General features: G+C 55.3%; 5 protein-coding genes across 5 annotated transcripts; 3 read left to right on the top strand and 2 right to left on the bottom strand.

Annotated features, from left to right (window-relative positions):
- Positions 1 to 2,089: 2,089 nt before the first annotated feature.
- Positions 2,090 to 2,443, top strand: CLUP02_03681 (uncharacterized protein; the record flags this gene model as incomplete). Its single annotated transcript, XM_049282699.1, has 1 exon — positions 2,090 to 2,443. One exon carries the CDS (start codon positions 2,090 to 2,092, stop codon positions 2,441 to 2,443), a length of 354 nt encoding a protein of 117 aa, XP_049139842.1.
- Positions 2,444 to 3,374: 931 nt separating this feature from the next.
- CLUP02_03680 (eukaryotic translation initiation factor 3 subunit A) lies at positions 3,375 to 6,884 on the bottom strand (the record flags this gene model as incomplete). Its single annotated transcript, XM_049282698.1, has 3 exons — positions 3,375 to 6,401; positions 6,465 to 6,728; positions 6,882 to 6,884. The coding sequence occupies 3 exons, from the start codon at positions 6,882 to 6,884 to the stop codon at positions 3,375 to 3,377; spliced, it is 3,294 nt and encodes a 1,097-aa protein (XP_049139841.1).
- Positions 6,885 to 8,600: 1,716 nt separating this feature from the next.
- On the bottom strand, positions 8,601 to 8,932 carry CLUP02_03679 (uncharacterized protein; the record flags this gene model as incomplete). Its single annotated transcript, XM_049282697.1, has 2 exons — positions 8,601 to 8,729; positions 8,876 to 8,932. 2 exons carry the CDS (start codon positions 8,930 to 8,932, stop codon positions 8,601 to 8,603), a joined length of 186 nt encoding a protein of 61 aa, XP_049139840.1.
- Positions 8,933 to 9,587: 655 nt separating this feature from the next.
- Positions 9,588 to 10,238, top strand: CLUP02_03678 (guanine nucleotide-binding protein subunit gamma; the record flags this gene model as incomplete). Its single annotated transcript, XM_049282696.1, has 2 exons — positions 9,588 to 10,009; positions 10,118 to 10,238. 2 exons carry the CDS (start codon positions 9,588 to 9,590, stop codon positions 10,236 to 10,238), a joined length of 543 nt encoding a protein of 180 aa, XP_049139839.1.
- Positions 10,239 to 11,157: 919 nt separating this feature from the next.
- Positions 11,158 to 11,346, top strand: CLUP02_03677 (uncharacterized protein; the record flags this gene model as incomplete). The annotated part of the gene is made up of 1 exon (XM_049282695.1): positions 11,158 to 11,346. A coding segment is annotated over one exon (189 nt), but the record flags the coding sequence as incomplete, so codon positions are not given.
- Between the last annotated feature and the right edge of the window lie 1,258 nt (positions 11,347 to 12,604).

Raw genomic sequence — 12,604 nt, 5'->3', positions numbered from 1 at the left:
CAGGGGCTCAGTCTTATTGGCTACAGCGAGTGTTAAGCTCAGTTTGATCCCAGTTCATCCCGTCCGACAGGCGAACAGAGGTGCTTCCAAAGTCCGTACCTGCATTAGGCCGCTTTCTCCTTGACTGCTAATCTCATCTCGCCCTCTTGCCCTCTTTGCCTTGCCTCCCGCCCATGGAGACTTCTGAGTCTCTTGAGCATCTGACCTCCCACTACTCCGTAGGTACCTTACCTTACGTATTCCATCTGCCGCTTACCAAAAGTGCCCTAAACAAGCTTGAGCTGGCCGGCTTTCCTAGTCTCTATCATGCTGTCAGATTCAATCTCCTTGGAATCACCTTTTCCAAGCACACATTAGCCACCGACGTCGAACGTGGCTTTTGCATTATGCTTCCTCTTTCAAGCAATCTCGATCAGGGGTAATCGGCTTTCGCTTTTGCTAAGAATATCTTTTTGTCATTGAATGCCTTCCAAGAACGACCACTCAACGCCCAGAAGCCTCCATCATCGACCACTCTTCTTGTCCTCACCACAGAGATACCCGACAGAGGCACTGACTCGGGCCGGGCCCTCTCCTCTTCTCTTCTCGTCTCTGCGTCCCAGCGTCATTCTCATTTCCAACTCACGACCGTGGTGGACTGGACCCTCTTAGGTTCTTAGCAGCGTAAAATCCAAGCCCAATATCGTACCAGCAGTCTTTTGCTCGTGCGTCTAGGCCTGTCAGGATCCGCACAGTCGCTCGCCGCTCGCTGCGCCCCTCTCAACTATGCATAATGCAGTCGGGTTGCAATATTGAAGTCCACCCCCGGTTGACTAAAGACACTGACTAGGGCCTTGATAGGACCCTCCGTCAGTTTTCTTTTGTTTTGCTTCTACAGTCGACAACAATTCAGCCGCTGGCAGTGGGCACCGTCTCAGAGCACAGGGCAATTGCTGCAGGGCCTCGTAACATGCACCCGCTCGGACAAAATATTGAACATCGATGCAATGTTCCCGGCTTTTACACGAAAACACCATGAACCTCGGACGAAAATCCCGAAATATGCTCTGGCATCTGCCCGCGCAAACTTCATGTTCCGTGGTTCGTATCCCTTCTCCCTTCCGAGGTCTCGGGTCTCCGGCGTCGGTGCGTATAAACAACTGCATCTCGGACACTTCAGCTGTCGATCGTATGCGGGGTGGTCTTGATCCAATATACGCAGTAGTGGTGCTTGAGATGGAGGACCGCAGATCAAGGGCACTCCCGCCAACAGGGGTCGGCTGCCTCCTCCACCTTGCTCGAGTCGTTCATCGCGCGGTTTATGACGGCAGGCCTGACAGCCTTGCTGGCGATGAACGACGAGACACAGACCTCTCAACTGCAGGTGAGCACAGTCGGACCCTCCAATGCAAAGTCAACACGGAATACGAGTGAGCAGCGAATCCGAAGTGGAAACATCAAATCAGCCTTCCAACGGCCGTACCAGAAGACAACACCTTATTGCAAACGAGTAATTGGGTTTCTGTGTTTGCATCTGATGTTGAATGACTCAACGAGCCACTGACCGAAGTAATTGTCGACAAAATGATAGTGGCCCTACCTCAGTGGTCTGCGCTGTTAGTCACATCAACTCTCTGTTCAGCTCCCATATTTTTTGTTGCAGGGACTGCAAACTTGGGATGAAAGCGCCCTCTGTTCGACTGACTGACCAAAGACCCACGGTGTCTAGACATTCCAGTGTAAGCGGTCGAGAAAAGTAACGAATCGTCTACGCCAGCAGCTCGACTCTTCCTCGTTCTGTTACCCCATACAGGCCACAGACTGGAGTCGCAATACAGGGTTCTCCCGAGGCAACGGCTCCTTTGTACAATCAATAAGCTTATTGATAACCTCTTCGCAGTTCTTACAAGTAGAGATCTAGGACGTTGGAAGGAGAGAGCTGCGCCCCATTCTCCCGTCGACGGCGCCGGCCCAAATGCCAATGCAACTGAACCATGCCCACCTGAGAATATGGGCTAACGAACACCCCTTTCCAAGGGAAGCTAAGCTAAGAAAGCCAGCTTTAGACTGTTTAGTCTGCAAAAGTCCGACCGCCCATCAACTGAGGATAATGGTTGCTCGGTCGAAAATCTGCGCCCAGCCAAAACGGCTTCTTGAGTTCTTCAACAACGCTGATGGTCGCCGGCGCCACACCGTGGATGCCAAGGCCACCTCTTCGGCTCTCGGTATCGTCTTCGTGTTGGATCTAAACCCCGTGATGGCTTCTCACCAAGTTACTCCACAGGCTTTGATCCTCAAACTCCACCTTGGAGGGGGCAAAGCTGAATCTCGTATCGACGAGAGACCGACGACGGCTCAGCCAAGGAAACCCGCGGCGTCCCGTGGATCTCCTAGAATCCTCCGAGATCTGTTCGATGCGAATGCGGAGTCCGGCGCGATGCCGACCCCTCCTGAGCAGATGTAGGGTAGTCACCCCTGACGAGGCTCTGGGCAGATCGTCGGGATCGCCATAATTATCGCTTACCTTACCCCCTAACTGGACCTTTTCAAAGGCCTAGACTTACGCGGACCAACTGAAGGTTTGGACACGTCGGGGCTTCCGATTCAGCAGGATGAACTTTGGAGATATTCTCTGTTCCTCTCCCGTCTTCCTCTCGTCTTCCTCTCGTCTTGCTTGACTTCCTCACTCCCTATCAGTCTGACCTACATCGCACATGTTCCTTCGCAACTCGAACCGAGGCTGCTTCGTGATGACTGTAAACCAAACCACTGCTAGAACTAGGCGCTAAGAGTCCGTGAGGCCTTCATCAAGTCGACAGTCTGGTGTTGAGGATATTAGGCAATAAAGCGATCAAGCTGCTGTCTGCGCCTGAGCCAAACCATGCCGATGCCCTCCCTGCCGCGTCGACCACCGCTACGAGGTCAACATGCTCTTACACGCCATTGATAGCGACTTACTGGGCAGCATCGTAACCTTAGTCCACCGTAGACCACCGGCAACATCAACAGCACACATTCGAGCATCACCGTAAAAGAAGGAGACGGGTATAAGTGCAAAAATTAATTCAATTCCAGCCAGGAGCTATGCCAAAAAAAGTCATGTCACATTTCACCCCCGTCCTGATCGACGATTAAAGGCTATCTGTTACTTCCATTCTAGCTTGCCCCCTCTGTTAAAGGAGCGGGTTTTTTTTAGAGAAGAAAACCGTCCTTCCCGGGGGGGCTTCTAGAGTTACATCCTTTTTAAAACAACTTCCTGCCTAACCTAGAACGCCGATGCAGAACTTGCGGTAACCACTTCTCTTCACTTCCCTCTACCCCTCCTCCCCCACAATTTTCGTTGTCCTTCCTATGTGACTCTTGCCATGATGAGTGTCTTTATCGACACTACACATTTAGGCCTTGTCGCGAAGGTGACGGGGAACCCACTTGCCGGGAGCGCCGGAAGCCTTGAGGGGCTCTGCCGGCGTGGCAGGCGAGGCAGTTCGGTCGGGGCGGCCGTTCTCACGGTCATCGCGTCCGGAGCCTCCGCGGTTAAGGGGGGCACCACCACGGTCGCCGGAGGCGCGAGGGGGCGGGGGCGCACTGTCGGACGACGCGCCACCACCAGAAGCGGTCTTGGCGGCCTCACGCTCACGCCAGCTGGGCTTGTTGCCGGCGAGGGCGAGACGAGGCGGGCCTCCGGCACTGGGGCGGTCCTCTGAACGTTCAGGGCGCTCAGAGCGCTCAGCACGCTCGGAAGGACGCTCATAACGGTCAGAACGCTCGGGGCGCTCGGAACGCTCCGGGCCACGGGATGGGGGAGCGCGAGCAGCAGGGGCGGCATCGGCGTTGGCGGGGGAGGCGGCCTTGTTGGCGGCCTCGCGCTCGCGCCACTTTCCGGCACCGGGCAGGTTGAGCGGGCGACGACCCTCGGGAACGGAATCGGTGCCACGCTCGGGAACGCGGGAAGGTGGTGCGGCCCGCTGAGACTCTCTCTCGGCCTTGCGACGGGCCAGGGCCTCCTCCTCGCGTCTCGCCTGGAGGGCAGCCTTCTCGAGACCCTCCTGGCGCTCTTGCTCGCGCTGCTCCTTGAGGCGCTGCATCTCGGCTCTCTTGGCCTCGGCACGTCTCTCCTGCTCCTCCTTCTCTTTGGCGGCACGCTCCTCGGCCTCGCGGAGGACTCTCTCTTGCTCCTCGCGCTCGCGCTTCTCGCGGAGCTTGCGGTCGCGGTACTCCTTCTTGCGAGCGGCGATTTGCTTCTCCAGCTCCCTCTCTGCGTCTCTGCGGCGCTTCTCGAACTCGTCGCGGCGACGCTCGTGGAGGTTGGCGCGGAAGGACTCGTACTCGGGCATCAGGCGGGTGAGGCGGTGCTTCAGCTCGACGCTCTCCTTGTGCTTGATCTCGGCCTCCTTCAGGGTCTGGGCCTTGACAGCCTCGTAGGTCGCCCGGTCCTGCTCCGTCTGCTTCTTGTAGTCCTCGGGCAGCTTCTTGGCCTCCTCCTTTCGGAAGGCACGCTCCAAGTGGTCGATACGCTTCCAGACGATGCGGAGCTTCTCTGAAACGTCGTTCTTCTCACGCTTGAGCTGCTCTAGCTTGATGGCATGAATGGCACCGGAATCGAGGTTCTCCAAGTTGTCCATGTCGATGTCGATCGTCTTGTTGCCAATCTTGAGGTCGGCAATCTGCTTCTTCAGCTCCTCCTTGCGGACGCGATCACGCTCGGCCTTCATGCGCTTCTCTTCGCGCTCCCTCTGCTCGGCGGCGAGGCGCTTGTCCTCGGCCTCCTGGAGCAGCTGCTCACGAAGACGCTTCTGGCGGGCATTCTCTCTCTCCTTACGAGCCTGAGCCTCAGAAGCCTCCTCCTTGCGCTTGTGGATGACCTCCTTTCTTGCAAGAATGGAGTGGTGCTCCTGCTCGGCACCGGCACGGGCACGCTCCAGAGCGGCTTCCCTTGCGGCAACAAGGGATTGGTTGTATGTAGGGTCGATGTAGAAGCAGGTAGTGTGAAGAGACTTAACGAGGCGGGTAAGCTGAGAGCGGACAATCTCAGAGGGGGTGCTCTGGAGACGCTGGACAGAGCTGCCGTCGGCCTCAGCTGAGCCAGCAGAAGATCCAGCGTGGGCAGCCTTGGCGGAGGAGAAGACATCATTGTCGAAGCTGAGGACACCGGTGGCGTGGTCCATGCGAATGGCCAAGTCACCCTTCTTGTTACCATTCATGATGAACTTCTCAATGGTGCCGCGAGTAACCTGGAAAGGCTCGGGGAACTGAGCAAGCTTCTCAACAAAGGCCAAGTCAACAGTCTCGTACACCTGGGAGAGCTGCTGGAAGAGTCTGGTGAGGATGACCTGCTGCAGAGGCAGGATGTACTTCTCCATCTCAGCATCGTCACCGATCTTGGTGAGAATAGGGGAGATCTTCTGGCAAATGGAGAGAGGGTGGAAGTCGACCTCGAGGATGTTGTACAGATCGCGGATCTCAGGGCGAGCGCGCTTCAGCATCTGCTTAGCGAGGGCATCGCGGAAAAGGCCAGCACGGGTAGGGGCCTGGCCCATGCCGAGCAGGTGCGTAAGACGGGCGTTCTTGTTCTTGCGAGACTCATCGAAGTCGACCATGGCACCGCGGGAGCGGGTGGTGCTAATGACAGGGATGGCGAGAGCAGACAACAGCACGAAAGAGGCGGCCTTCTGAAGGTCGTTTTCGGTAGCGGGAGGGTTATCAGCCTTCTTGCCTTGTCCGCTGGCAACGACAGCGGCGGACTGGCGGAGAAGGGTGTAGTATCTGGACCAGGCGGCGGCGTGGAAAAGGTAGTTCTCGCCGACAAGGAAAATACGAGTGAGCTTCTCGTAGTAGTTGGCCATCATGATGTTCTTGGGAGGGCGCTTGCTGAGGTTGAGGAGAGTGTGGATGTCCTCAACGGAGCGGAAGGCCTCCTGCCAGAGCTCTAGCTCGACGGCAACGTTGAGCTGCTGGAAACGGGTCTCCAGGTGACGCTGCAGGGTGTCGGGGTCACTGAGGTTGATGGCGTGCATCTGCGCAGAGTACTTGGCAGCAGTCTGAACATGGTTGCGGAGCAGCTCGCAAAGTCTGCGGAACTCGGTCTTGCGAGTGTACTTCAGGCAGAAGTCGAAGGCCTGCATGGCAGTGCTCTGGTAGAGAATCTCGAGACGGGCATTGTTGCGGAGAATGTCGAGAACGGTGCGGTATGCCTCCCAGAGAAACTTGAGCCACGGGGTGACGATGGCGCGGTCGGTACGGTCGCGGGACTGCTCGCCGGAGACGGTGGCAAGGAGGATGGACTCGGGTGTTTCGCTAGCCTCCAAGTCGTCGACGTTGGTGGTGGAGGTGTTGGCCTCGATGCTGGACTGGACCTCATCGGCCTTGGCCTGGGCAACGGTGACCTTCTCGGCGGCGAGCTCGATGAACTTCTTGAGAACCAGCTGCGCATATCCCTGTTAGCAACGGTTGCCCTAACCCATTTCTGCGGCGGCGAGATGGCTTACCTCGATGGTGCCGATGTTGGTGTTCTGGCTGATGTTCTTGTACTGGTAAAGGGCATCCTTGGCCAGCTTTCCCTTCTTCTGTTCGACGGAGAGCTCCACCAACAGGAGCATCACCGGCTCCAGCGACGCGATGGGAACATTTCGGCTTCTCTTCGAGGTGATGTGCTCGTGGAGGAGGGTGAGGGCGGCCGGGACTTGGTTGACGCCGATGAGCTCGTGAGCACGCTTGAGGACGTTCTCCGGCTTCTGGTGAGGTGGAGGAGGCTATGGCTTCTTGTCAGTACTTCAGTTCGACAACAGCAGCAAGCAAGATGACGCCCCGTGATAGCAAGGTCGGAGAGGGGTAGCGTCAAATCCAAGTGGGAAATTTTTGGGCAGGCGGGCCCAGAGGTTGAGAAAGCGAACAGAGGAACTCACCATGATGGGCAACCTCCTCTGCGGGAAAATACTATTCTCGAGAGGGTCCTTGGTTTGAGGAGTTGCAGCGCAAGCCTTTTCGTGCGAGCGAGATATTGACTTGGCTGTCGCTCGGTGCGTTGGCGTTGATGCTATACACAGCAAAGACGAATTTTTCAATTTCGTGTGTGGCCGCTATGCGAGTCCTGAGGGGCTCCGAACGTCCGTGCGTTGTGCGAAACGGATATCACGTGATAAGAGATTATGTCAGCCGAGGCTGACTGATTTACCACTGAAGGTTTGCTGCACCTTCCCTCAGTTCACTGCTGTCGTCCCGTCCCAAATTATTGGGCAGGCTAGGACTGAGGTACCTCCGATGTCATTTGTTGTCCCATGGCTCAATTCCGTCACGGGAACGAAGTCGCCGATTACACTGTTGAGATGATGTCCAATTCGAGTGAACATTGCGCTCTCCGTTGCGCTAAGTCTCTTCGAAACCTTCCTTCCCGCCACTTCACTTGATAGGTCCCAACCGTGATTTTCAGACTTATTTGCCAGCCTTGTCGGTTTCTAGTCAAAAGCCTCCCCGAACTTTCTTTAATCCCGGATACGGACGGGGGCATGCTCCCGTTGTGCTCCACCGAGACCGAGGTAGATGGCGACTTCACACATTTCTTTTCGGCAGAGCGGGAAGATCGAGAATCACCGATCTTGAATCGTATCTCCTCACTTCCAACTTGCAGGCACAGGGGACATGTGCATAATTATACATTCGTGAACGGGTAGGGCAGCAGTATGGATAACTTCCTCGGACAGGCTTGTAAGTTACGAGTATCTTCTGCGTAAGTATAAGCGTGTCGTCACTTCGGGTAAGCTGGCAAAGAATTCGCGTTGGACAAGACGAGAAAAGGACCGATATTAATCGGTACATCTCTTATGAATATTCCCGATATAGAGCATGGCGCCGTGGGCATCTCTCATGAGCGTGTTCTTTCAGCTAGCCCCTCGGCAGCTCTCCGTTCTTTGTCTGGCCGGAGGGCCAAGGGTCGTCAGCCCAACTGAAAACGTCATGAGGTAGAGTTCCATGGCACGTCTCAATGTTAAAAGCAAAAATGTCGTTGACACCCTATCATACATACGACGGTCCTCGTGAAAACTTCGCGACATCTATTGGCTTCGGCATCGAGGCGAGCCGGCTAGAGAGTGCCGCACGATATATGGGAGACTTCTGTGTAAGAGTCGGCAGTGCAGAGTCAAAGTCTGATCGAGATGCCGGGTCTTGGTATGGCAGTTGGGCACGGGAATCGCAAAAGAAAGGGGAGAAAAACGAAGGTCAAATGTTGGGTTCGCCACACCTGATGCCCAAGATGTGCAGCTCATTCATCGTCATCAACCTACCTACACCACATGCTGCGACTTGGAGTACTCTGTACAGTCGTGGTGTCGCGTCTTGTGCTCGTCGTCATGACTGTATCCGTGCTCTATGGGCGCAATCGGGGTACCGGCCAACTAGGGGAAACCCAAATATGGGAGATTGCCCGCTCCGGCCAATTTCCAACCAATCCCGCCAATGCTGGTCTACAACAGATGGGGCCCGTGCGCCAAGTCGCTTCTCTACGTACAATTTCAGCATTTCTTGTGAGGCGACTGGAACCTCAGCGAACACCCCCGCCGGCGCCGGGTCCAGTCACCCACCCTTGCCGACCCGTCCGCTGTCCAATCCAAAAGCCACAATGATGACTAAGGAGAAGAAAGTGAATGTACCTTTAACCGCTTGGAACACACTGTCAGGTACCACACTCCACCCGGGGGAGGGTGCTGCCAACAGCAACGCAAACGCACTTGACCTGCGGCAGTGCAGCATGCAGCCTGTACAAATGCACAAACATGCACACAAGCACACACAGGTACTGTGCAGTAGACCCCAGGATGTAAACTTGTGATGGTCTGGCAGCAGCTGGCAAGTACTCTCGCTTCGGTTCGCTCCATAAAAATCCGCGCGCGGTACTCCGTACAGCAAAGATGCAATGCGGCTCGGTACCCTCCAGGGACGGGGCGGTCGTTGCTTCCATGGCGCACCTGGTGGCCCTAGCGCAAGAAGGTAACCTTGCGTCCATTGACCTTTGACCTTTCCTTTCACGTTAGGGGAACCTTTCCCAAGGGCTCCGCAATCCAATCCAATCCCAGCTTTCCTAGTCCCAGTCCACAGTCCCAATTCCCAGTCCCAGCCCGTCTCCCAGACACTAGCAGTACGTGACTTCCCTCCCGTCCTCTCTCTCACCTACTCAATTCCCAATTCCCAACTGCACCTGCGGCTTGCCTGCACCTACCTACCTCTACCTCTACCTCTACCTTTGATTCCACTCACTCCCTCCTCCTTCCCCGTCGCCCGTCCCGTCCTCTCCTTTGCTTTTCCAAATCCCAACCCATTATCCGAGCAACCAACCTACCCATCTCTTCCAACACTCGTAATCCTCCCCCCCAAATCCAATCACTCCCGACGTTCTTTCCTTTGTCGATTCGCTTCGATCGAAACCGGCCTTGATCACTCTCTCGATTCCCCCGCGGTTCTCGCTGCTGTGAGTTTTTTCGCCCCCCCTACTGGCCATTTAAATCCTCCCCATCCCGCTTCCGATCCTGAGCTCGTACCACGGGGTGGTGGGAAAACGCGGCAACCACCGCCAAAGCGGAGTCAAAAGAGGGAAACTTTAATCAAACTGACACGATATGCTCTCTCATCAGGAACGCTCTTCTCATAACACCACCACCACCTCTCCTACCACCGCCGAATCATCTGCTGTAGCCACCACAGCCACTTCTCCCACCTCTCGCCAGCGGCAGGATCAGGTCCAACAGCCTCGTTCCGACGACAAACAATCACGACGACAACCCGCCGCCGCTGAACCCTCTGTCGCCGCCGCCGTCGCCGCCTCATCCTCCGCGACACCTTCTTCATCAAAGTCTCCAGCCCCCCGATCCGCGACAGCAATGCCTCAATACACCTCCCGCGATGTCGGCGACCCGTCGCAGATCAAGAAGAACAAGCAGTCGATGGCCGACCTCAAGCTGAGACGATTGACGGAACTCAACAACCGCCTGCGCGAGGATCTCGAAAGGGAACGGATTCCGGTCAGCAATGCTTCTAAGAGGTAGGTCTCGGATTATCAATCATCATCATCGATGCAAATCAATGCGAACAAACAGCCATTGATTCCATCGCGAACGGGCGAATCAGCGACTAACTCACATCGTTCTAGCATCATTGCCTACTGCAACAGCACGAGGGACTACATGGTTCCATCGGTTTGGGGCGCTGTCCCCCGCGGCGAAGACCCCTACGCACCACAACAAAGCGGCGGATGCTGCTTGGTGATGTAAAGCAACGTATATTATGGGTTAGCGATGTTGATATCGGAACAGTCGATATGCTCCGATCGGATTGTCATTTTTCTATTTTACGCGTGGAATACCAAGACCCCCGAGGGCCATCGGGAATGCAGCAACCTTCCGTAAACAGCGAACGATCGCTTCTTCTCGAAGAACCGGAAAAGAAAAACAGAGGACACCTGCTAATTATTCTTTTACGCGGTCGTGGAATCATCGGGATCCCAAAAAAGCCCTGGACCAGCTTGGAGTCGAAGAGAAAAAGCAAACAAAAGTTTCCTGGGTTAGGAAGGGTTTAGGGGGGTTCTACAATGCCAGCCAAACGACAGATACCTTTGTCCCCTTTGACGGATCAAAACGAAAAGCCACGGACAGCGACACGGGTTAGTAATACTTGAGAGAGTGAGTGAAAAAGGGAGAAGCGAGCAAGCTCCGTCAGCGGAGGAGGTGGGTGAGAGGAAGCGAGGGGAGATGCTTGAGAGTTGAAGAGGCAACGGACCCCGCTACGATAATGCTTCTATGTTGTTCTTTTTCTGTTGTTATTGGGAGGTTGTCGTTGGGGAGGCAGGGCTTTTTGGCGGGCAGCTCTTCAGCATGTAATAATTCTCTTGATGTCCTGTACTCTTTTTCCTTCTCGGGTCTCCCCCTTGTCCACTATATTCCGCACCGAGTGTGTGAATAGCTTCAATCCATCAAATTCCCTGGTCTCCCCGAAAAAACATGATAGCAATTCGAGCAATTACCACGGGTTACGGTCGCGTCGTACTTTGATGTCAGGGGGTGCTTGGTGCCATGCAGTTGATCGATCACTGGGGTAGGTAAGGGGCGGATAGACGGCGGCAATCATGGACAGCAATTCGATTAACGATGAATCAAACAAAAGTGGTGTGCATGTTACGGATACCTGAAGCCTGAAGGGGGGTTTCACAAGAGGGCAGATCACCAAAACCCTCCTCAAGCCTGCATCTCGCGCCCCCCCCCCCGTGGAGCCACGAAATCACTCGCATCTGCGGTGGTCCCATATCAGGTCATTTCGGCCAACCAATGGCCGCATTGGCGGGACCCCGGGGGAAGCAGCCAATCCAATTTGGGGGGAGGTTGAGAAGCAGCGTGACCTTACCTCCAGGTATGGTTTACTACCTTACAGGCTTACGCAAAAGTAATAGGAACTCCCGTGACCTGAGCCAGATTTCCGCATCGCATCTTCGAAATGACGGCCAACCCGATCGCGTATTGTTAAGCAAGCGAGAGGGGGAGTGAGGGTGGTGACCCAGAGTCCTGGAAGTAGGGAAAGACGAGAGACATTGCAAACCAGTTCACATCAGGGCCGTTTACCTTACGGATACCTAGAGAGAACAGGCAGACTTCTGGGGAAAAAGCAAAGAGGGATTGAAAACGGGAATGGGGGACAAGCTTTTCCGTGTGGCATTTTTTTTTACTCCCCCCTCCTCGCCTTGCGGTCTTTCTGGGGGGGTACGATTGGGCTGGTGCCACTTCAGGTCACAGGTGAGAGAGCAGGAAATCTGAGACATATGCAGCGTCCCTTTTTTTCTCTTTCGTTCTTGTCCTCACCTCCATTCTCTCACTGTGAAATTATGAATAAAGCCAGATTTATGGATTCATGACCCCCTGCGCCCTGGCCGAGCGAGACTGGGGGATGAACAGTTCGGCGCCGACTTTCGAAATCCTGGGATTGGATCATTGGATGCCGATGGGGGGGAGGTTACCGCACTCCGCCTGTTCGAGGCCGAAAAGAGCTACAAGAGCACCAGCTTTCATTTCCCGAGGATTACATCGGGCCTGGCCCGCCTGTCAACTCATCTTTTTTTCCCCTTCGCTTCGAGTCTTCGGCTACGGGGGGAGGGGGGGGGGGTTAAGAAAGAGTACAGTAGTGGTGGGACCTGTGGTTTTCTCTTTGGACCGTCGGTGAGCCGCCATTGCCAATTGGAGTCGTTGTATCCGCAGCCTGTACTGCGTACGGCGCTCGATAAAACGCTGGTTAGATGAGGTTCAACGTTCTGGTTTGCTTCATACGGTGTTTCACTGTGTCCAGACACTGAATGATGGCTACTACTGCTTCTACTGCTCTCCTTCCCCCTTTCTCCCCCCCGCCATCGCCGCTGCAACACCACAAATCTTTCCTTTCAATTCTGGTCCAAGGTATCTTTGCCTTGTGGTGTTCGTTGCCGGACGGGGCTCCGTACTCCGGCACCCCCTGTTACCACGCCCCTATCCCGAGGTTGCTGCTGTACCCGAGGTGGGTGATAACCGTCCTCTCCTCCCAGCAAAACCCCCAAGATCAAGGCGATGTGCCCACCGCCAGTGTTCTGCAGACGTTTGGGCTTTTGCAGGCGCTGGCT

Source organism: Colletotrichum lupini, chromosome 2, assembly GCF_023278565.1.
Source record: "Colletotrichum lupini chromosome 2, complete sequence".
Lineage (NCBI taxonomy): Eukaryota > Fungi > Ascomycota > Sordariomycetes > Glomerellales > Glomerellaceae > Colletotrichum > Colletotrichum lupini.
Note: the sequence above shows the minus strand (reverse complement) of the source record. Positions and strands in the feature narration are given on the sequence as shown.